General features: G+C 34.7%; 1 protein-coding gene across 1 annotated transcript in view; it reads left to right on the forward strand.

The window, feature by feature from the left end:
- SMCHD1 (structural maintenance of chromosomes flexible hinge domain containing 1) overlaps nucleotides 1-24,605 on the forward strand; it is a 156,058-nt gene that overhangs the window by 54,817 nt on the left and 76,636 nt on the right. The window contains exons 20-28 of the mRNA XM_040479284.1: nucleotides 2,368-2,512; nucleotides 8,119-8,215; nucleotides 9,536-9,608; nucleotides 11,914-12,053; nucleotides 12,714-12,848; nucleotides 14,670-14,897; nucleotides 20,967-21,115; nucleotides 22,028-22,116; nucleotides 22,674-22,792. Coding sequence (XP_040335218.1) covers nucleotides 2,368-2,512; nucleotides 8,119-8,215; nucleotides 9,536-9,608; nucleotides 11,914-12,053; nucleotides 12,714-12,848; nucleotides 14,670-14,897; nucleotides 20,967-21,115; nucleotides 22,028-22,116; nucleotides 22,674-22,792 — 1,175 coding nt within the window. The remainder of the gene's footprint in view (nucleotides 1-2,367; nucleotides 2,513-8,118; nucleotides 8,216-9,535; nucleotides 9,609-11,913; nucleotides 12,054-12,713; nucleotides 12,849-14,669; nucleotides 14,898-20,966; nucleotides 21,116-22,027; nucleotides 22,117-22,673; nucleotides 22,793-24,605) is intronic.

The raw sequence follows: 24,605 nt of genomic DNA on the forward strand, positions 1-24,605 counted from the left end.
CCGTTTCATTCCAACATACCATCCCTGAGACTTTCGGGTATCCTGTAGTGTGAACTAGATTGGTTCTCTGCTTGCTTTGTTGATAATTGAGGGTTTGATGTTCTTGGGTCTTTCCGTTAAGTCAGTTACACTTAAGACATATGGAGAACCCATATGGTCTCCAGTTTCAAAACCTATTGCTACTGTATATTTTGTTTTTGTAGTTTTAGACCTCTGTAAAAAAAAAAAAAAATCTCTGAATAAAATCTCTGTAGTGTCATTATTATGGGATTTTTGGAGAGAGCTGATTTAAGTGCCTGTGATCACCTTACCTTCTTTAATCAATCAATAGGGCCACCATGGAAATTGTTCCTTTGTGTACGTACAGATCTACCACGTTGTTTTAAGAGCTGTGGAACACATTCCATAGATGGACATGCTATAGTTGAAGTAGTTTTCTATTGATGAACATATTGGTTGTTTCCTATTTTTTTGGCTATTACAAACCATGTTTCTATATGGGAAAAAATTTATGCTGCTTTGTGTACATGTGCTAGAAGTTCTGTAGCGTGGACACCAAAAAGTAGAATTGCAAAACTGATACGTATATGCCTTAATGTTTAAATACATTACTGTCAGATTGCCCTTCCTAAAGGTTGTGCCAAGGTACCCTCACCAGCAGACTATGAAAGTTCTAGTTTTCCTGTGCCGATTCCTGGCTGACCTCTGTATTTATCCTACTTGGTGGTTAAATTGTTTAATTATTAGGTTGTGCACCTCTTCTTGCCTTTCTTGGGCTGTGTCATCTGTGAAAGCCTGTTTGTTTGCTGTGCCCATTTTAATAGTTTAAAGCTGTGGTTCTCAAATTTTGGCTTTGTATTTTAATTACCTGGAGAACTTACTAAGACACAGACTGCGGGGCATCACTCCCAGAATTTCTGACTCAGTAGGTTTGAGTGAACCCTAGAATATGCCTTTCTAATAATTTCCCAAGGGATGGCTGAAACCATTAGACTAGAGACCACACTTTAAGAACAGCTGGTGGGGCGCCTGGGTGGCTCAGTTGGTTAAGCGGCTGACTTCGGCTCAGGTCATGATCTCGCGGTCCGTGAGTTTGAGCCCCGCATCAGGCTCTGTGCTGACAGCTCAGAGTCTGGAGCCTGTTTCAGGTTCTGTGTCTCCCTCTCTCTGACCCTCCCCTGTTCATGCTCTGTCTCTCTCTGTCTCACAAATAAATAGATGTTTAAAAAAAAAAAAAAACAGCTGGTTTATAGGAGGTTTTTATGTATTCGGGATTTTAAACCTTTGTTGGATATGTTGTAAATATTTTCTCATATAAAGCATCTCTTTTAACTTTGTTCATTATAACTAATAAAATATATTTTGCTAAATACATTCTTTCATAGCTCCTGAGTACAGTAATCCCTCTTGTGTGCAGCAGAAATGTTGCAATACCACCACCAGTGAATCCCTTGAAATTGCAGATAGTAGCAAATCATATTATGTACTGTTTTTTCCTATGTATACCTACCTATAATAAAGTATCATTTATAATTTAGGAGCAGTAAGAGATTATATAAGAGTAAGAGATTGTTGTAACAATGAAATAGAACGTTTATAAAAATATACAGTAATAGAAATTTTCTTTCTTAAAAAATCTTACACTACTTTACTCACTCTTCTTGTGTTGATGTGAGATGATAAAATGCCTGTGTGATGAGGTGATAAAATGCCTATGTGATGAGATGAAGTGAGGTGAATGACGCAGGAATTGTAACATAGCTTTAGGCTACTATTGACCTTCTGAAACTATGTCAGAGGTGGAATCATCTGCCTCCGCACTACAGTTAACCACTGATGAGGAGGGATATTGTGTTTTGCCTTAGTTTCTCCTATGATAAGGTTATAAAGTTTTTCTTCATTATATTCTAATAATTTCGTAGAATTTATATATAGTGAGATAAAGATCTGACTCTTCCCATGAGGGTTATAGGTATAATTTATGTAGGGGAGCCTGGATGGCTCAGTCAGTTGAGCTTCTGACTCTTGGTTTCGGTTTGGGTCATGATCTCATGGTTCGCGAGTTCCAGCACAGAGCCTGCTTGGAATTCTCTGTCTCTGTCTCTGTCTGTCTGTCTGTCTGTCTGTCTCTCTCTCTCTCTCTCTCTCTCTGTCTCTGTCTCTCCCTCTCTCTGTCTCCTCCCCCCTCACAGTGTCTCTCAAAATGAATAAATTTTTAAAAACACTAGATTTAATTTATATAAGTTTTTCACAGATTTAAAATGCCATCTTTGTCATAATTTAATATCCTGTATATAAAATATGGCTGTTTCTGACCTATGAATTTGCTTCTCATGTTTACTTTTTTTTTTTTTTTTTTTTTTAAAGAGGGTAAACCAGAGAAGTTTTCATTTGGTCTTATGGATCCTCCTTTTCGTGTTGGAGTCCCATTCAATATCCCTCTGGAGTTTCAGGATGAATTTGGTCATACTAGTCAACTAGGAAATGATATTCAGCCAGTTTTTGAAGCAAGGTAATTTGAAGGATCACTTTGTATATGATTTTTCATATTTACTAAGCATTTAGTCTTTTTTTTTAGCTTAAATTATTTGTGTATGTTTAACATTAGATTTATCATTTAGAGTGTATAGTATATTTTATAATATCTGGGGGATTTATTTACTCCCAGGCTATGCTTTGTGACTACAAGTGTCATTATAAATTGCTTTAGTTTTGACAAATTATTGTTAAAGTTGTTCAAGTGAAAGTGATAGCTGTGTCTTACTCCGTTTTATTCTGCAAGTATGAAAGAAAGTTATTGCTACTTAAACTTAGTGTTATTGCTTACTCTAGAAGGTTTTTAACCTGGTAATACAGTTTTGGGTTGTTTTTTTTAAACTATAGCCTTAAAGTTTATGGTTTCCATGGAAATTTGAGTCTTTCCTTGGAATTTCCCTCTATGTAATGGTTCTTTAGTGTTGTGATTGGCTTACAATAAGAAATCAGAAACTTAACTATGATTGAGGATGTTATTTTCCATTCTCTCTTTTTAAGGTGCTTTGGGAGAAAGTCTTGTTCATTCTCAAGAGCATGAATACTAATTGTTTCTTTTTTGCATTAGCTGCCATATTTGTCTTTTTGAGCCCACTTTTTACGTATGTTTTCTTCTCTTGTCTCTGTACTTTTTTCCCTTTGTGTTGTAATCGTTCACTCTTAATCATCTGAGCATGTGCTATGTTGTAGGCATTTGTAGCTAGACATATGGAAGTGAATATGGACATAGTATTTGCCTTCTAGAAGCTCACATGGTTAAGTTCTTGAAAAACAATATATGGTTATAAAAAATACTCAAAATGAGTTTTTTAGCTTTATGTTCTCTTAAGGTGCAAAAACTGATGCTTGTCTTTTGACATACTGCATTCATTTGAATATTAAATGGTAATGGAAAAGTTGAACACTTAAATGTGTTTGTTTAAAAATAAAATGCTTAAAAGTATATCCCTTCTAGTCACAAATAGAAAATATTTGTGCATTATTTGGTACCTATTATTGATTATAATTCTATCCTATCCTTATAAGGGTATTCTTACATAAGAACTCTCACATGTGCATGCATATTTATATTCGGAGTTTTCAACTTACTGAAAAAAAAATCCTTACTAAAAAAAAAATGTGAATTTATCTTCAACCAAAACCATTTTCTGAGTGGGTTTCTTTTTTTTTTTTTTCAGTGTTACATTAATTAAAAAAAAAATCATCCATATAATTTAAAGAATCAAATAGTATGTTAAGGCTTATTATTAAAAAAAAGGGCAGTTTCTTTTCTCTCTGCCCTCTCTATTCCACCCACAACTCACTTCTCAGAGAACCATTTTCAGCTTTCTTACTTGAATCTGTTCGTAACTACTGCCACATACCTACATTTTGAATTGCTATTCTTCATTCTTCAGTTGTAGGCATTATTGCTTGATTTACAGCTGTAGATAAAGATATCCTCTTGTTGCCACTTCAGTTACAGATAAGCTTCCTTCCTATTCCTGTATTCCTCAGTAAAGTTTATATTGTGGCTTGATTGGTATTTAGTGCTTGCTGTGTTGCAATTATGTAGATACTAGTCACTTTATTGTACAACTCTGTTACTTTTTTCCTTGGATAAATTTATTACAAATTAAACCCTATGCTCTCTGCCAAATTGTCTCATATCCTCTTAAGATGTTTTAAGTGCATAGATAATCTATCAGTTTCATATTTTTGGAGACATCTCTCTTGGAGCTTGTGATGTGCTAAAGTCTATACTGATTGTGTTTATGCTTGTTATAGTTGACATTCTGTTATCTTCCTTCACCTTCATCTTAGGAATTCCCTTTGTCCTCTGTGTTGAGGAAATAAAATTAAAAACAAAACCTACCCCTCAACCTAGAAAACTTCTTCATAAAGGTAGAAGAGAAAACAGTTTCATTATTGACTGAACATTAAACCAAAATGTCATAATTATCATAGGCAATCGGATAAAGAGATTGCAAGGACTGAAGAAAACCTTATTCCTTTATGTGGATAAGTGGCTATAACTTATATATTCATGTTTTAAAGATGAAATAACTAAGTTTACCACTGGCTGTAGGATTTGCAATTTGGAGTCAGCTGACTGGAAGTTAGGCTCAGAAAACTGGGAGATAGGGATTTTTACCTTTTTTTGATGAGTACACTGCAGAGAGTTGTTTTTCGGGTCCTTGAGGAAACATTCCTGAATTGTGAGACTGTTAAGTAGCTTATTTTACTTAGCATTTACTTTTTCATGGCTCTCCAGTTTTTTAGAAGCTTCTCTTGCTGAAACACATCCTTCACTAGTTTCCTATGAAGGAGTACCTGGGAGAGACAGTTATTTCTCAAAAATGTCTCTATTGTACTTGATTGTATTGAAAGTTGGGCACTATTTTCCTCAAAATTATGAAAGCATTGGGGCACCTGGGTGGCTCAGTTGGTTAAGTATTTGACTTCAGCTCATGTCATGATCTCACGGTTTGTGAGTTTGAGCCCCGCATTGGGCTCTGTGCTGACAGCTCAGAGCCTGGAGCCTGTTTTGGATTCTGTGTCTCCCTCTCTCTCTCTCTGCCTCTTCCCTGCTTGTGTTCTCTCTCTTTCTCTCTCTCTCTCTCTCTCTCTCTCAAAAATAAACATTTAAAAAATTATTAAAAAATTATGAAGGCATTGCTCTATTTTTGCTTTTTAGCTTCTCCTGTTGATAAATTTAAACTTAGTTTTACTTTCATTTCTGTGTTTTCTGTGTATTTTTTCTGAAAGCTTATAGGATCTACTTTTAATTCTCAACATGGCAAAATTTTACAGTAATACATCTTTGCATAGGTCTCTACATTATTTGAAGTACTTTTGTCTGCTTTCCATCATCGCTGTTTTTTTCTTTCTGGTAACCTTATGTTTTGGTAATGAACATTCTGGACTGCTTCTCTGATTTTCCCAATTTTTCTGTTTTTCTTATTTTTGTGTTTCTGCTTTCCTTTCTGACAGATTTTTTTCAACTTTACAACATTTCCATTGAATTTTTCCTTTCTACTTTTTTTTTTAAAAAAGATTTATTTATTTTGAGAGAGAGAGAGGAGAAAGAGAATCCCAAGCAGGCTCCATGCTGTCAGCACAGAGCCTGATGTGGAGTTTGAACCCACAAACCCTGAGATCATAATCTGAGCCAAAATCAAGAGTCAGATGCTTAACAGAACCACTCAGGCAATCCTCCTTTCTGCTTTATTTTTAATTTCCAAGAGTTTTCTTGGTTCCCTGAATTTTTTTTTTTTTTTTTGTAGATCTCGTTTTGTAAATGTAATACGTTTTTTCATTGATAAATGATGGTTTTTTTTTTTTTTAAAGTTTATATGCACAGAAAATCTGTTTCTCCAAGTTGCTTTTTGTTTGTTGGTTTTTTATCTCTTCAGATACCTGGTATTCTTTGGTTCTCTGCTTATAACTGAATGACTAAAGTGTAGATAAGGAAACAGAATGTGGGAGAAACTGTTGACTATGAACTCCACTATAGGATGATATATCTGTAATGCTTTATTGGGGGAAAATCCTGTTGTCAGTATCTTCAGGTCTTTTTCTTGGGCTAGGCAGTTTTCTCAAATATTTAGTCTCTTGCCTGGAGGGAAGTGGTTTGGCTGTCCAGGTTCCTAGCCAGTCCAGGAACAGGGCTGGGATGGGAATAGGGATGGGAAGGTCTCAGCATCCTTATATATTTATTCGGGATTACTCCTATACTTTTTAGTATTTTATCCTATCTTTTGCTTTATCTACCCTCCCACACCCCCATGTAGAGATTCTCTGTTTTAGCCTTGTCAGAGATTAATCTTCCAGTCATCTGCCACAGGCCAAGAGGGGAGATCTGGGGATCCAAATTTTCATCAATCTTTTTTCCCACCTTTCTCTTACCATCCCCAGAGCTGTACATAGAAATTCTGGGTCATAGTTTGCTTTCTAGCCTCTTCCATTGCTATTTTAAGGTTACTTTTTTTTTTTTCTTTAAGGTTAAGTTTTCTTGAGGGACTACTAAGTCCTGTATTCTAGGAGATGAGTTTTATTGTCCTTGTCTCTTTTTCATTTCCTTCCTTTGCTTAGCCTTTTAACAGTAAACAAAAGAAATCCTTTTGTTCGGGGCGCCTGGGTGGCGCAGTCGGTTAAGCGTCCGACTTCAGCCAGGTCACGATCTCGCGGTCCGTGAGTTCGAGCCCCGCGTCAGGCTCTGGGCTGATGGCTCAGAGCCTGGAGCCTGTTTCCGATTCTGTGTCTCCCTCTCTCTCTGACCCTCCCCCGTTCATGCTCTCTCTCTCTCTCTGTCCCAAAAATAAATAAACGTTGAAAAAAAAATTAAAAAAAAAAAAAAAGAAATCCTTTTGTTCTCAAAGTAGAGATTTAAGAGATAGTGAAAGCAGATGTGTATGTTTAATATCCATTTCTCCCAAGGAGTCTATTTTATCTTACATGTCACTTTACAGCTTTTTTTGAACAAGGCATGTTATTTAATTTTTATAACTTATTCACTAATACCTGTAAATATTTAAATTCCATTTTTCAGAAAACTTAGGCTTTTTTCTGCCTTTTCCTTTTCTTCCTTCACCTTACCCCTTGACAAGAGTAAAATGTTTACAACGTAAGGACCTACATGTGGTCAAAGATGATTTAGGGAATCTCAGTATATATTCTAACAAAGTTACATCATAAGACTATACTTGATTATTTGGACTTTATCTAAAACTGCTATTCAGTTTAATAAGTGCCAGATGGGGCACCTCGGTGGCTCAGTTGATTGAATGTCCGGCTCTTGCTGCCGGCTCAGGTCATGATCCCAGGATTGTGGGATTGAGCCCTGCATTGGTCTCTGTGCTGACAGCATGGAACCAGCTTGGGATTCTCTCTCTCCCTCTCTCTGTGCCCCTCCCCTGCTCATGTGCGCGCGCTCTCTCTCTCTGTCTCAAAATAAACTTCAAAATATATATACGTGTGTGGGTGTGGGTGTGTGTATAATTCCACAAATTTTCTAACATCTCACTGGGTGAAAGATGTGAAAAAAATACATGGCAAAGTCTGAAGATGTCCCTAATAGGGACAGGTGGCCTATTTGTATATTTCCTTTTCTTAGACCTGGTCTAGCATTTGTTGATTTCCTGCTTTGTATCTTATTCAATAAATGATGTTTTACATTTTATAATTTACCATTGATAGGGTATGGCCCAGTGCTATCACTTATGGATCATTTATTTTATGTTTATTTTTGAGAAAGAGCGCATGCAGGGGAGGGGCAGAGAGAGGGAGACACAGAATCTGAAGCAGGCTCCAGGCTCTGAGCTGTCAGCACCCCCTGATGTGAGGCTTGAGCTCAAACTGCGAGAAATCATGACCTGAGCTGAAGTCAGACGCATAACTGACTGAGCCACCCAGGCGCCCCGGATCATTTTTCTTTATAAAAGAAGTTTTTGGGAATTTTCTTTGGTTGAATTATTCCATTTTTTTAAAATAATATTTTATTAGAAAAGTGAATTAGACATGAGAATGGTACATGAGCAAGTAACACATTTGTAGCTTCTTTGGTGAGTTATGGAGGGGAAGTTAAAAAAAATTTATGTTTTCCAGTGGTTTATCTTTGCATTATGAAGAAATAACCAAAGGACCAAATTGTGTAATTCGAGGTGTTACAGCTAGGGGCCCTGTAAACTCTTGTCAAGGCAAGGTAAGCATTGTACTGAAATATTATAATACATGTTTATTTCTTTTGTCATAGAAATGAAATGGAAAATTTCAAATTGGATAACATATATTTGTGACAGGATGACAATATGGTGTTCCTAAGAATTAGGAATATTTCACTGAATTTTTACATCTCTAAGGAAAACTAGCATGTTTGCCTTTGTTTAACAGTAAATTAGATATTTTTCAGCTGTCTTCATATTCATTCCAGTCTTCCAATATTCAAAGTCATTTTTTCAACAGTGACCCAGTACTATGTTTCTTTTTTCTCTTCAACTTTTTAGAACACAAAAGTATGAGAAACTTTAGCTCACATTTATGAACGTATTGGGTTTGGTATTTGGATTAAAGGAAAGTGGTTGAGAAGGGATAAGGTTAGGAAAGTAAAAAATACAAATTCCAATAAGGTAATTTTTCAATCAGGTATGTAAAGCAGCTAGTAGATTTACATGACGAAAGGGATTACTATGGCTAATAACAAGTAATACAGAGCCTTTTTTCACTGCATCATTAGCTTACAATATGTATTTAAAATTTTTCTGTCAAAATGGTGTTTAAAATAGAGCATGTGAATGTCTTTAAATACTGTATGCTATACTGTATTGTTTAGTCAAATTAAAGGTCAAGTTCTCTACATCTTTTGGAATTCAGAGTTTTCTGGAAGAAGAACTTGAAAATCAGGGAAATTTGACTTTAGTAAGATAAGCTTACTAAAAAAACTAAAATGATTTCTAGGTTTTTATAATCTTTTTTGAAATAACTTTATATTTACAGAAGAGTTGGAAATACAGTATAGTTTGCATATGCTCTTTACCCAGTTAGTTTCCTTTATTAGTCTGATATAGTCAGCATTTATCCATTCTAAGAAATTAACATTGCTACAATACTAGTAACAAAACTGTAAACTTTATTCACATTTTACCAGTTTTTTTGTTTTGTTTTTACTAATAACTAGTGTTTCAATCCAGGATCTAATCTAGAGTACTACATTGCATTTAGAGATTTCTAGATTTTTGGTATTTTACACTTCACTATTTTCTGTATTTTTTGTAATCCCCATCTTGATTCTGATTATTCAAAGGTTATTCCTTTTGAATTAGAAGAAGCTGGTATCTCCAAGGGAGTAATAGAAGTTAATTTTTTTGACCTTTATTTCTTACATACGTAAATGATAATTTTAGTATAAATTTACTGAATAGATTTCTGTAATGTTACGGGAATGAAAAGCAAAAGTCAGAATTGAGATGATAAACTACTGAGCTATTTAGGACTTGGATTTAATTAAAGTAATTTTTTTCAACAGAATTTTAATTTGAAGGTTATTCTGCCGGGTTTAAAAGAAGACACACAGATTTTAAAAATTAGATTACTACCAGGTAATGTTTTAAGAAATACTCCTAATAATCACCTTTAAAATAATATTCCTATTATACAATACAATGATATGGTTTTTGGTTTGGTTATGGTATAAGTCTTGAAAATAATTTGAATGTGAAATCACTGACAGAAATGACTAATAGAACAAAAAAGGAAAACCTTTAGGAAGACATTATTAAAGCTCTGAAGTAATTGGGAGAAAGGGAATATTGAAAACATATTAGGGAACCACTCTTAGAAATATACTAATTAGGCTTATATTAGAGCCGGACCTGTCTTTATCTTTTCTGATATAACTGTAAATGTTTCATTTTTTTAAAAAGAAAAGTTTTTCATGAATTTATGTTGTTATTTTGATAATGATTTAGCAACTTGATAATGAAGTTACCTTAAAGTAACAGGGTAGGAAATGCTGGCTAATTTGAGGGGCAGTCTGTCCTAGGTTCAGGATAATACATTCTGGTATTAGCCCTTCTGGGTTTGAATCTAAGCTCTGTAATTTATGAGTTAGGTAAAGTTGTCTTATACCACAGTTTCCTCAAGTATAAAATGAGACATCTACTTTCTCATGGTTGTTAGGAGGATTAAATGAGTTAATATAGGCAACCCTCACTTTGCAAGATTTTTTGGTAACTGAATGGAGGACACAGTTCCAATATATATGAGTTCTCACTAACACAGTACTGTGCAAAGTGAGATGTGCTTGTAAAATACCTACAATAGTGATTGGTATGTCAGTTTTAGCTCTGTTTTATTAATAATAGTATTATCATATCTTTGTTCACATGACTCTGTACCATTTATTTAAAAAAAATTTTTTTAACATATATTTATTTTTGAGAGACAATGAGAGGCAGAGCATGAGCAGGGGAGGGGGAGAGAGAGAGAGGAAGACACAGAATCTGAAGCAGGCTCCAGGCCCTGAGCTGTTTGTTAGCACAGAGCCTGACATGGGGCATAAACTCACAAACTATGAGGCCATGACCTGAGCTGAAGTTGGATGTTCAACCGACTGAGCCACCCAGGTGCCCCACTTTGTACCATTTTTGGATGTGAAAAGAAACATGTTAGCTACATCCTTGTATAAATTCAAATAGTTTGATGCTTCCCTCAAGCATAAATTGATGAAGATGTTTAAATTAACACATTGGTAGAAGTATAAGAATAAAATTCTTGGAGTACCTGCCTGGCTTATTTGGAAGAGCATATGGCTCTTGATCAAGGTCGTAAGTTTGAGCACTGTGTTCAGTGTAGAGATTACATGCACGCACACACACTTTTTAAAAAAATATTAAACGCTAAATAAACACTTGCAATGCTTTTATTTTAGAGGTTAGCTAAAAAGTATAGATTTGAGTAGTGAAATCCTTAGTAACCAGATGGTGTGGCGTTATTTTTGAATTTGACAATGAAAATTGTGAAGTAAAAAGTAGCATGGTATGATGATAATGGTCAAGAAGTTTCAAATTACTTAGAACATAAACCTGAGCCTGCTGCTTACTAGTCATGTGACCTGGACAAGATACTTAATCTCTCTGGATTCCAGTTTTCTCATTTATACAATGAGGATAATATATTGCCCTTTTCATTAAGATTATTGTGAAGATTATGAGAATAGTGCTTAAAACTTAACACACTGCATGGCATATAGTAAAAAGTAAATAATGTTGCTAACATTAGTGTTTTTTGTAACTGTTCTTTGTGAATTTTTGTTACCAGCATTTATCATAAATTGTATTTAAAAACATCAATGTTTATGGAGCACATCAAATCATCTTGGTACAGTAGTGTGAACCCTCTTTGATCTAAGAGGAAACTTGTAGCTTGCTTGTAACATCAGAGTAGTGGACAAACAAGTAAATTATCTGGTTATATCTTTACATAAACTAATCCTTTGAATACTGTTAACCTAAAATGTGTTTTTTTCTTAATATGTTTTTGAGAAACTAATCATTGTGTAAAGTTAAAGTGAGTAAAAGTATATTTTAAAAATTCTTCTTGAATATTTTTTTTCCAGGATCTCTTTAAGGTTTTACACCTGTAGGTAATTTCTAGCATTAGTTATTGTGTTATAGCTTGTTGCATAAAACTAAGTCTAGACCTCAAATATATACTTGAGACAACTCTGATCATTCATAGAATCTATATATTTTGGGGATAGAAATAGTTAAACATGGATTTGCTTATTTTTTTCTTGTCATTTTTAAGATCTTAAAACTTGAAATGTTACAAGTTGTGGTTGTTGTTTCAGTATTTCAGTCTTAGAAACTTGAATCTATATTTCATTATGTAATTTTCTGGTAGGTCCCCCTCATCGATTGAAAGTGAAACCTGATTCTGAAATTTTAGTTATAGAAAATGGAACAGCTTTCCCATTTCAGGTAGAAGTTCTGGATGAATCAGACAATATAACAACACAACCAAAATTGATTGTTCATTGTAAGGTAAGTTACTGTAGGGTAAGAAGAATATGTAGATTTTATTTTGAGTCCTATGGTAGTCAGTGGACTTGACTGTCTCTTGTACCTACTTTATAGTGAGACTTAAATTGTATTTAGGCCTTTAATGATTATTCCATGGAGAAATTTGTGGGTATCTCATTGCCTATACTTTCAGCATCTGTAAGCCAGTAAAGGTGTTAACTGTATCAAGTTTCATAAAGAATTTTATAGATAAAACATTTTTGTTTTGTCTATAAATTGACCCATCCTTTCTTGGTCCATTCCCCTCAGTTTAGATGAAGTATTTAATTTATGGGTAGAATGATCTTTCAGGGTTAGGGATGGGTAGACAAATGAAAATAAGTTAAAATTTAAAAAAAGGCACAAAAAGAAAAGGGAAACCCAAATAGGTAAAATTTTAAAAAAGAATAGTGGTTGAGGAAATTGGTGTTTCAGAAGACATAAATTTTAGTTAGAATTATAGAAAATTACTCTTTTCATTCAGCAGTTGTCTAGAGTATCAGTGAATTCTGTTTCCTTTTTCCAATTTATAGCCAGAAATAGTAGCTGTATTTGAAATTATTTGAAAATTTAAATAATAGTTCTTGAATAATTTGGTACATTTGATTGGGGTCTTACAATTATTTTGTATGTTTTCAATAGTTTTTCGGGGCTCCAAACCTTCCAGTCTACGTTGTAGACTGCAGCAGTTCTGGAACCAGTATTTTAACAGGATCTGCAATTCAAGTGCAGAACATTAAAAAAGACCAGACTCTGAAAGCAAAAATTGAAATACCTGTAAGTTGTTACTGTTATTCATTGATATTATGTTGTTTTCATACAAATATTTTTAACAGCTTTATAATATTTTAAGTAATATTTGACACATAAAAATGAGGTATTTGTGGTTCTTTTAGCTAAGGTGAAGAAAAAGGCAATGTGAAATGGTATAGTGAGTAACATTTTGTATTAGTAATTTTGATTAAAGCTTTTATAATATCTAAGGCTATTGATTACATATTCCTAAAATTAATTTTTTCTTCTATTAAAATGTATTTATGTGTCAGTTTTATTTTTTTGTTTCTTATAGTTAACACTTGTTTCTTAGAAAGTTTGGTAAACAACCAGTGAAGGACATATAAATAATTCATATGTATAATTTTAAAAATAAATACATGGTTACTATTTTCAAGTAGAGTTTTGTGGTAATGTACTAATAGGATATTTGTTACTGGATGGATATACATCATGGCTGTAGGTGAAGCCAGCCTGGAAGAGGGCCAGCAACTGACCTCCTAAGGTTGCAGAATGAGACAACAGATACTTAAGTTAAATATTTCAATGTGATTTCTCCATTATTGGTATTGTAGATGATGAGTAATCTAACCAATTGATTAACTGATGCTTTTCTACTCATTATACATCAATTAACATATCTTGAGTCACAAAAGGGCAAAATACGACTGTGTTGTTTTCACTAGAATGAGATGGCTCGTTACTTCATTCCTCTTCTTTACAAGCTGATTATATTGATAACCTTCAAATAACTGTTACGCAGTTTTTTAAATTCAGTAATGTGGGCAGCAGGCTTTTGAGCATACTATCTTGCAATCGATCAGGAAGAAGAGACTTGGAGTTTGGGAGGAATCTGGGTTTGGGAGCAAAGAGTAACAAACATTAGGAATTACATAAATACTGTAGAACAGCAGCAGGCAGAAGACCAAGAATCTAGATCAGATATGCAATTAGAAAATGTTATCCAAAGGCAGTAACTCTTGAGTTTGAATCAAATAAATGCAATATGCTTATAGTAGAGATGTATTTGTTATTTCCCTGATAATTCTCTAAGGTAGGAATTTTATATATATCATCATTCATTTGATTGGGCTTTGATAGGAATGACTACAACTGGATGAGGAAGGAGAAATGGGCTAAATAAGATTGTAAAAGTATTTTAGGCTTAGGCTTACTTTGAATTTTGTATATCCTGTGGAATGCACTATGATCTAGATTATGAAATAATGAATGTAATGTTTTAATTTTTTATGCCTTTAAAATCAGTTTAGTGTAATCCAGTTTATCTGTACTGATATGTGGAAAATTGTTGTGCCCATAATATAAATGTGCCAGCTTAGCCTTCATGGCATCTAGAGTTCTCATTTAGCTATAAACAACATTATTCACTCACTTAGTTTCAGTGTATTCAATGTATTGCTTCAATATAAATAGTGTATTTTATGGCAACTATTTTCTGTTTTTATGGGAAGTTACTAATTTCACACATTTTTATTCTTATTAATAGACGATAGTCACCAAATCTGTCATGTGATTACAAATAAGGGAGAGTGAATCTTTTTAAATCCAAATATGCTAGTTTTTGGCTTTAAGAATGTGGCCACTGTCATTATTTATAACTTGATGGTATAAAATAGGAATTATTAATGGTATAGTGTGATCTTAATGCCAAAACTTATGGATATTAACAGTGTATAAGATGATCTTCCATAATATTGGACATAAATTCTTAAGCAATGTAGAAGACTCACCACTGAAGCCCAAAGATAGGTTTTCAAAAAGTGCAGATGTCATTCAGTATATCTTTCTGTGCTCTTTTCCTAGAGTTGTAAAGATGTGGCACCCGTGGAGAAGACTATTAAGTTGCTTCCTAGTAGCCATGTTGCGAGATTACAGATATTCAGTGTGGAAGGACAAAAGGCAATCCAGATCAAACATCAGGATGAGGTTAATTGGATAGCAGGCGATGTTATGCATAATCTTATTTTTCAAATGTATGATGAAGGAGAAAGAGAAATCCACATAACATCAGCTTTAGCAGATAAAATTAAAGTAAGTATCTCCCAATAGTTATTCACAAGAATTTTGTTCATTTTATGATTGGAAGACTCTGAACAAGAAGTTTTATCAGGTAGCTTCTAAGAAGCTTATCAGAGACAAATAGTACTATTATTTAAAATTTCAGGGTAGGGACACCTGGGTGGCTCAGTCAGTTAAGCTTATGATTCTTGATTTCGGATCTCATGGTTCATGGGTTTGAGCCCCATGTCAGGTCTATACCAACAGTGCGGAGCCTGCTTGTATGTGATTATCTCTCTCCCCCTCTCTCTGCTCCTCTTCCATGTGTGTGTGCAGTCTTTCTCTCTCTCTTTCCAAAACAAAAAACAAACAAAAATTCCACACTAAAAACTTTTTTATGCACATTCATATGAATGATTCATATGTGACAAATGCATACTTAGAGAAATGATTTGGACGCTTAGCAAAATGCCAAAGATTGGAATTCTCTTTTAGTTGTATACTTCCTGACCAACTGTATTGCTGCAGTCACAGTTAAGATTACCATACCAAAGCAATGTATAGTATTTGTAGCTGCTCTAAAGGCACTAAACCAAAGGTCTGTTAAAGGCAGACAGTGAAACATTACTGTTACTGTTTTAACTACAGGGCCCTGATTTGACCATTTGAAATTGGCATATCACTCTCTAAAAGCCTGATCTTAGAAAACAGTTTTGTAGATTCTCAGCGTCATATGGTCCTCATCAATCTGTTGTAATCTAAATTTATCATTTGCACCTTGTTAGGGTAAATCTGTATGTTGAAACCTAACATCTCATTTAACAGAACCAAATCAAAATAGATTGTTGTCACCTATAGTAGATACCTGTAGCACTCCTCTTATGATTGATTGTAAGACTACTGGGCATTCTGTGCTTCCTCCTTTCAAGGTACAGTCAGTTCTGCTATAATGAAACACATGCATTTTTTAAAACTTTTTTTAATGTTTATTTTTGAGAGAGAGAAAAACAGCACAAGCTGGGGAGGGACAGAGAGAGAGGGAGATGCAGAATCCAAAGCAGGCTCCAGGCTCAGAGCTGTCAGCACAGAGCCCAATGTAGGACTTGAACCCATGAACCTTGAGATCATGACCTGAGCCAAAGTCGGATGCTCAAACAACTGAGCCACCCAGACACCCCAAAACACATGCATTTCTTAAAATCACTGTGCCAGATAAAAGGGTAAAAACCAATAAAAATCACAGGGTGTATGGGGGAAATTAGAGGCACAGTACTCAAATTTTATCAGTCACCCATTAAAAAAAGATAGAAGGGGTGCCTGGGTGGCTCAGTTGGTTAAGCGTCTGATTCTTGGTTTCACCTCAGGTCATGGTTCATGAGATCGAGCCCTGAGTCAGGCTCCATGCTGACAGCATGGAGCCTGCTTGGGATTTTCTCTCTCTTTCTCTCTCTGCTCCTCCCCTGCTCACGTGCCACTGTCTCTCTCTCTCTCTCTCAAAATAAACATTAAATGAAAACATTAAAAAAAAGAATACAGCCTTAAAAATTAAAAAAAAAAAGAAACTAATAAAGTAGTCCCAATACATTAGTAACAATAACACATTAAATGATTAAAAAGTCCACAAACACTACAATAATATGTCAGTTTACTTTGTAGAACTGAGTGCAAGAAGGGTTGCAGCTTGTGGGTTACTGTGAAGTTGTGGAAACTCCACTAAGTGTGGACATGTGTGGCTCAATATACATAATCACCTGAGGTGGCTGGCAGGTTTGAGTTATGTTACTTGTGTATTTCTGCATGGATTGGTTTAGCTGGGGACAGTTTTCTGGGTTCATCTATTGTTTTCATGGATGAAATTGTACATAAGACATAAAATTTGCTTTATTCTCAAACTGTTCCCTAATTTTTTAATATCATTGAAACAAATACGCATTTTCAAATCAAACGTTATAGCAGAACTGATTGTACTTTTTCGCTTGTCATCCATAAAGAAAAGAACTCCTTAAATCTTGTGTGAGAAAATAATTTTTAAAAATCCAGTTTTCTTTAAGGCAGTTAGAGACAAATAATTCCCCCTTTCTCTGGAAAGCCAACATTTGCAGGCCCTTATATAAGGGGTCCCAATTAACTAAATTTGTGGAGAGTTACTATGTGGGATAGGAGGTAATTATTTCTTTTTACTATTTCATCCTATAGTCATCTTGAGTTTCCAGATATAGGATCTAATATTTAGCCTGTGTATGGCGTGTGGCAGGAGGGCAGAAGGAGAGGGAAAGAGAATCTCAAGCAGGCTCCACTTCCAGTGCAGAGCCTGACTGTGAGATCATGACCTGAGCCAAAACCAACAATTAGATGCTTAACTGACTGAGCCATCCAGGGTGCCCCCTTGGGATCTGACATTTTAAAAGAATTGTTCAGTAGGGGTTCAGTTGCCTTTACTTTTAAATCTTACTTGAAATATCCCTTGTCCCATCCCCTCCGTAATGAAGGACTAGAGAATTGAAAGAGAAATAATCCTGATCCTTCTTGGAAGGGGAGGCAACTTGTGTTTTATCTATATCAGTAGACTTAAAGTTGAGTGATTTAATAGTGGTGCCAGGAACCTGGCTTCTGAACTGGTTCCTTGCTTTCTCATAGTTAGGTTCCCACATTGTGGTTTCTTATCAAGATTAAGAAGAAACATTGACTTGAGAGCCTCTACCTGTATATAACCTTCTTTTTGCCGTTCAATAAGCATGTGACCAGCATTTGACACCTTTTGGCTCAAATTTAGTAGTTAAATACTTCTTGGGTTCCAAAGATTTTAAAACATGCACCTCTTTATTGGCAATAAAAGATATCAAATGTTATTTTATTATATGTATAGTTTTTAAAGTGATTTCTGTGGTCTTCAGAGAGTTCTCCAATATTGAGGAAAGTTAGCCCTGAGCTGGGAATCTATTGAAGGGATAGCACGGCTAGAGTGGGGGGGAAGAAAGCCTTTTGGAAAAGTATAACTCCTGCTTTTTCCATTATTTAAATTAAAAAAAAGGTGTGTGTACAGACTTACATATATATTTACATATATATATGATACAGTATAAAAGATTAAAATTTAAAAGGTGACTAAGAAGATTAGAACAGCTTAAACTGTGAAACCTTAAGAATCACAACTATAGAAGGCTAAAAGAGAAAGTTGAACTAAAAATTCTTACATAGAAAAGATTAGACGTTTAAAAGTAGGATAGAAGTAGAGTGCTCAACTTAAAAAAGGGATCAAGTAACAAATTAGTATGTGGAATGCAAGAGATTTAAAATGAAAGAGCTGGGGCGCCTGGGTGGCGCAGTCGGTTAAGCGTCCGACTTCAGCCAGGTCACGATCTTGCGGTCCGTGAGTTCGAGCCCCGCGTCGGGCTCTGGGCTGATGGCTCGGAGACTGGAGCCTGTTTCTGATTCTGTGTCTCCCTCTCTCTCTGACCCTCCCCCGTACATGCTCTGTCTCTCTCTGTTCCAAAAATAAATAAACGTTGAAAAAAAAAAATTAAAAAAAAAAAATAAATAAAATAAAATGAAAGAGCTAAAAGCATCCAAGAATGGATTAAGACTCAAAGGTAGCCAGAATGGTAGATGATTTGTTTTCTCATCTTAGTGAATAGGAGTTAACCCAGATCTCATTCAAGGCCCCCATTAAGAGGTTTCTTTTAACAAAAATTTGAATATTACTCTCAGAATTGATCATTTGATTTGATGTGTATGTTATTTTAAGCTATAATAACCACAGTGGTAATCCTATGGCACAACGTGAAAGAAATGACTGAAAAAATTTTATTCCACTGAAAGATATGGTAACATTAACAGTGAAGACAAAGGAAGCATTTAAAAATTTGAGTATAGTTGACATACAATGTTATGTTAGATTAGTTAGGTTACACACAACCTAGTGATGACAAATTTGCCTCTTCACCACAACTGTAGCTACCATCTGTCCTGTTATGTAGTTATTACGCTATCATTGACCGTATTCTTTATGCTGTGCCTTTTATTCCTATGACTTACTCATTCCATAACTGGAAGCTTGTACCTCCCTCCCCTTGACTCATTTTGCCGAACTCCCCACCCCCCTGCCCGCACCTTCCCTCTGGCAACCATTAGTTTGTTCTCTGTATTTATATGTCTGATTCTGTTTTTTGTTTATTCATTTGGTCGTTATTGTTTGTTTTTTAGATTCTACTTATGAGTGGAATTATATGGCATTTGTCCAACTTATTTTACTTTGTATAATATCCTCCAGGTCCACCCATGTTGTCTTATATGGCACAATCCCACGTGTTTTATAGCTGCATAATAATATTCCACTGTATATATACACCACATTTCCTTATCCATTTGTCTGTTGATGGACACTTAGGTTACTTCTATGTCTTGGCTATAGTAAATAATGTTGCAGTAAACATAAAGGTGCGTGTATCTTTTTGAACTAGTGTTTTGTGTTCTTTGGGTAAATACCCAAAGTTTTTGTTTTCTTTGGGTATTCCACCCGAATAGTGGAATTATTGGATCATATGGTATTTCTATTTTTAATTTTTTGAGGAACCTTCATACTGTTTTCCAGGGTGGCTGCACCACTTTATATTCCCAGCAGTGCACGAGGGTTCCTTTTTCTCCACATGGTTGGCAACACTGGTTATTTCTTGTGTTTTTTTATTTAGTCATTCTGACAGGTATAGAGTGATATCAGTGTAGCTTTGATTTGCATTTCCATGATGATTACTGATGTTGAGTATCTTTTCATGTGTCTGTTGGCCATCTTTATGTCTTCTTTGGAGAAATAGGTATTCAGGTATTATGCCCATATTTTAATCGGACTCTTTTTTTTTGGTATTCAGGTGTAGGAGTTCTTTATATATTTTGGATACTAACCCTTTATTAGATACGTCATTTGCGAGTATTTTCTCCTATTCAATAGATTGTCTTTTAGGTTTGTTGATGGTTTCCTTTACTGTGCAAAATCTTTTTATTTTCATGTGGTCTCAGTAGTTTATTTTTGCTTTTGTTTTTCTTGTCTCAGGAGACATATCTAGAAAAATGTTGCTATGGCTAGTGTCAGAGAAATTACTGCCTTTGTTCTCTTCTATGATTTTTATGGTTTCTGGACTCACATTTGGGTCTTTAATCCATTTTGAGTCTGTTTTTGCGTATTGTGTTAGAAACTGGTCTGGTTTCATTCCTTTACACATAGCTGTCCAGTTTTCCCAGCACCATTTATTGAAAAGACTGGCTTTTCCCTTTGCATATTCTTTCCTCTTTTGTCCTAGATTAATTGGTTATATAATCGTGGGTTTGTTTCTGGCTTTCTATTCTGTTCCATTGATTTATGTGTTTATTTTTTATGCCAGTATCATACTGTTTTGATTACTGCAGCTTTGTAGTATGTCTTAAAATCTGGTACTGTGATACCTCCAGCTCTGTTGTTCTTTCCTAGGATTTCTTTGCCTATTCTGGGTCTCTCTGTGGTACTATACAAATTTTAGTATTATGTGTTCTGCCTTTGTGAAAAATACTGTTGGTATTTTGATAGGGAGTGCATTGAATATGTAGATTGTTTTGGATAATATGGACATTTTAATAGTATTCTTCCAGTTCATGGGCATGGAATATCTTTCCCTTTGTTTTTGTCATCTTTAGTTTCTTTCATCAGTATTTTCTAGGTTTTGGAGTACAGGTCTTTCACCTCTTTGGTTAACTTTATTCATAAGTATTTTATTCTTTTTGGTGTAGTTGTAAAGGGTTTTTTTTTTTTTTAATTTCTCTTTCTATACTTCATTTTTAGCATATAGAAACATTTCTGTTTTCTGGGTGTTAATTGTATATCCTGCCACTTTACTAAATTTATTACTTGTACTAGTTTTTTGGTTGGAGTCTTTAGAAGAGGAAGAAACTCCTTAATGTCACTAATATATGTATGAACCACCATCATTTATGGTCATAAAGGGACTTTCTTTTTCTTTGGAGGTGGTGAAGATGGGTTATAATTTAACTTTGATTCTTCAGTAAGATAAGTGGCATTAGGAGTACATTAGGCTAAGCTTTATATTATTCTTAGGTATATAATTTCTCTTTTAGGTTAATTGGACTCCTGAGATTAACAAAGAACACTTGCTACAGGGTCTGCTTCCTGATGTACAAGTACCGACATCTGTGAAAGATATGCGCTATTGCCAGGTTTCATTCCAAGATGATCATGTGTCTTTGGAAAGTGCATTTACAGTAAGGTTTGTGGGCATATTATATTTTGAGGTATTTCAAAATTCAGCATATGATAACAAAAATACTTGTCTCCAAAGCACACTAGTGAAAGTTATTTTTAATGTAGAAAAGATTGCAATTTCTGTGAAGGTAGGTTGTCTTTGGAATAAAGTTTCACAGGAGATAGTGATTAATTCATCAGTCTTTTCACCTCTTTGGTTAAGTCCATTCCTAAGTATTTTATTCTTTAGTATACCCTGTGCTTAATGACCCTCTGGTATCTGTAAGAACTAGAATTGTCATTAAAGGAAAGCCCTCCTAGTGCAAGCAGCAGTGAAAACACCTGTGAAATGACAGATATTAAAAAATATAAAAGATACAGTGTGATCAGTGTGTTGCTCAGAAGGAAAAATTCTTTCATTGCTTCATGATTAAAGCTGAGTCCTACCAGACCACTATGTATTGCTGATAGAAAAGGGAAGACTTATGTAAATATATATAGAAAAATCTTTTACCCTGGCCTCAGTTTCTTGCTCACCTCTTCCAGTAACCTTATTCACTTGAATTCCTCCATCCGTTTTCATAGTATTTCCAGGCTCCATAGTTGAGATAAAATTTTTAGATATACTGCTCTCCACCTGCCACCTGATCTCTTGATGAGTTATTTTTACTGACCCACCTTTTCTTTCTCAGTTCTCTAGTCATAATTTCCTTTTAATCCAGCATGGATGCTATGATTTAACAGTTTGTAAGCTGTCTTTTCTCTGTTTCCATTTGGTTTAATAGTGATGTTATATAAATTGAGGTATTTTTGGAGGGGTGTTGTATTTAAGATTTAGAAAGTGAGTGATATATATATGCCTACTCTTTAGCATATTAAAACTAAGTTTTTTCTACAGTCAAAGGTAGAACTAAAGCCTTTTCTTAACTAATTTCAGGCCACTTCCTGATGAGCCTAAACATTTAAAATGTGAGTTAAAAGGAGGAAAAACAGTACAAATGGGCCAAGAGCTTCAAGGAGAAATAGGTTAGTATGGTCTGCATTTTTTCTTTAAAATAACTTTTAGAATATGTGCTTACCTACATTCACATTTTGGCATACATGATCTGAAAGGAAAGCTTTGGTTTTATATACATTTGGTGTTTTAAAATCTATTGTTAGAAAAGATTGCTGTATTTTTACTATCTTTGCCTAGGCTGACATAACTTTAAATCATTTTGGCAAAAATAGTTTCTTGGGAAATTTTGTTAGAATAATAATAGTTAACATTAAAACTATTACATTAAAAGTGCAAAGTAAACGTATCAGTGGATTCACGTTTATTTTTCTTACATTTAGAATATTACCTGAATTAGAATAATATTGAATTATTTTCTTCAAATTTTGTAGTAAGATTAACATCAAAATGGTGTTATATATAATAAATATAAGCACAATTAAGTAGATTGTTGATTTTTTTTGGTAGCGATTATATAAGAAACAAGTATTATTTTTTACAAAAAAATACATAAGAGAACAAAGTTACAGTGGTTTTCCTAAGCATAATTTTAAGTGTTAAAATTAAACTTTCCTTTTTTATATAGTTGTAATAGTTACAGATCAGTATGGAAATCAGATTCAAGCATTTTCACCAAGTTCTTTATCTGCATTGGGAATTGCTGGGGTTGGACTTGACAGCTCCCATTTGAAAACTACTTTTCAGGTATGATTACTTTTCATAGCAGTTGGCTTATGCCATTGGTTTACATTTAACAACATTTGGGAAAAACTAAAATAACCGAAAGAAGTTTGATTTTGGTGTTAACAATGCAAAGTCACAAAAGGGATTAAGACGGTTTTGTTATGATCAACTTTAAACATATGCAAAAAATAGAATAGCAGAGGTAATCCCCATGTTTCTATCACTCAGCCTCAATAATCACCACTTTCCACTTCGCCATGTGTTTTGTTTTTTTTTTTTTAAGTTTATTTTGAGAGGGAGCACGTGCACAAGTGGAGGAGGGATAGAGAAAGAGGGAGAAAGAGAATCCCAAATAGGTTCTGCTCAGAGCCCAGTGTGGGGCTCTATCCTACCAACTGCGAGATCATGACCTGAGCTGAAACCAGTCAAGTGAGCCACTCAGGCACCCCATCATTTTGAAGCAAATTCCGTACGTTATAATGTCATCCATACATTGGTATGTCATACATGAAATGTCATCCATAAATATTTTGATATGTATGTAAAGGTAGTTTTTCATAAATAAATAAAATTTTAGTGCTTACATCCTGCATTAAACAGGATGCTAGTGAAAAAATTGGGGAAATTTACAGCTGTGCAGTTATTTGAGATTAGCTTGAAAAAAAATTACTGTAGTGGAATCGTTTCAGTTTAAAACAGGCAAACATGATGTATTCTGCTTGGAAAGATCAAAAACAACTCTCAGGGAAAAAAAAGATGTGGGAGTCCAGGCTTTAAGGAACCTGCCAGGCCATAGTAGGTGAGAAGGAATTCTAAGGCCCAAGTAAAGCTGAATCCAGTTAGGGCATTTAATGCTTTTTAAAAACTCTTCTTCCTTTTAGAGTCTCCATTACAGTCTTTAACCTGACAAAGGAATCATAAGAGTAGTCTCTTTGTTCCCCTTCCTTACTAGAGTTTCTTATTCTCACTAATCTGTTGATGGTATTCTAGTTCTCAGGACACAACTCACGATGTCTTAGTGCCAAAGAACTTTTAATGATGTTTTGTTTACTTTACAAAGATAAAGTTTAGTGTTTGACTTTCAAGTTTTTGCATTATTTATCTCCACCCTATGTATATATGAAATCAGAAGATAACTATGTTTCTGCTGTATGCATGAGCAACCTGTGCCTCCTATCACTTTATGCATAGACACCCATCTTCATTCAATAATTTCTCCTAAATTATAACCTGCCTTCCTGCCTCTTCAGTTTTCCCTATCAGATTCCCATCAGCACGTAAACATGCTGTCATATTTCTCATCTTTTTTTTTTTAAGTGTATTTATTTATTTTGAGGGAGTACGTACAAGTGGGAGAGGGGCAGAGAAAGGGAGAGAGAGAATCCCAAGCAGGCTCTGTGCTGTCAGTGCAGAGCCTGTGTAGGGCTCAAACTCAAACCGTGAGATCATTGCCTGAGCAGAAATCAAGAGTTGGATACTTAACTACCCAAGATACCCCTGTCTACCTCTCATCTTAAAAGACAAATTATACCCCCCCCCCCCAATCAAAACATCCTTGGGCTCTAATTCCCTTTCCATCTGTTGCTCTCTTTCTCTTCTTTCCATGGTGTAACTCCTTGGAAGAGTTGTATATACTGTTTCCACATCCTTTTTTGTCATTCTAAGGCAAGGCACTCATCATTTTTTTTTCCGTTTCACCTGACCAAATCCATTGTCCATTTTCCTTTCTCATTTTATGCCACCTATTAGATCTATCAGCATTTTATACTGTAAATTTAGACTTCATCTGCTTAGTATGGCTTAAAATATCCTTAAAGTATCCTACCACAGCATA

This window comes from Herpailurus yagouaroundi, unplaced genomic scaffold, assembly GCF_014898765.1.
Source record: "Herpailurus yagouaroundi ecotype Mexico unplaced genomic scaffold, PumYag 142, whole genome shotgun sequence".
NCBI lineage: Eukaryota > Metazoa > Chordata > Mammalia > Carnivora > Felidae > Herpailurus > Herpailurus yagouaroundi.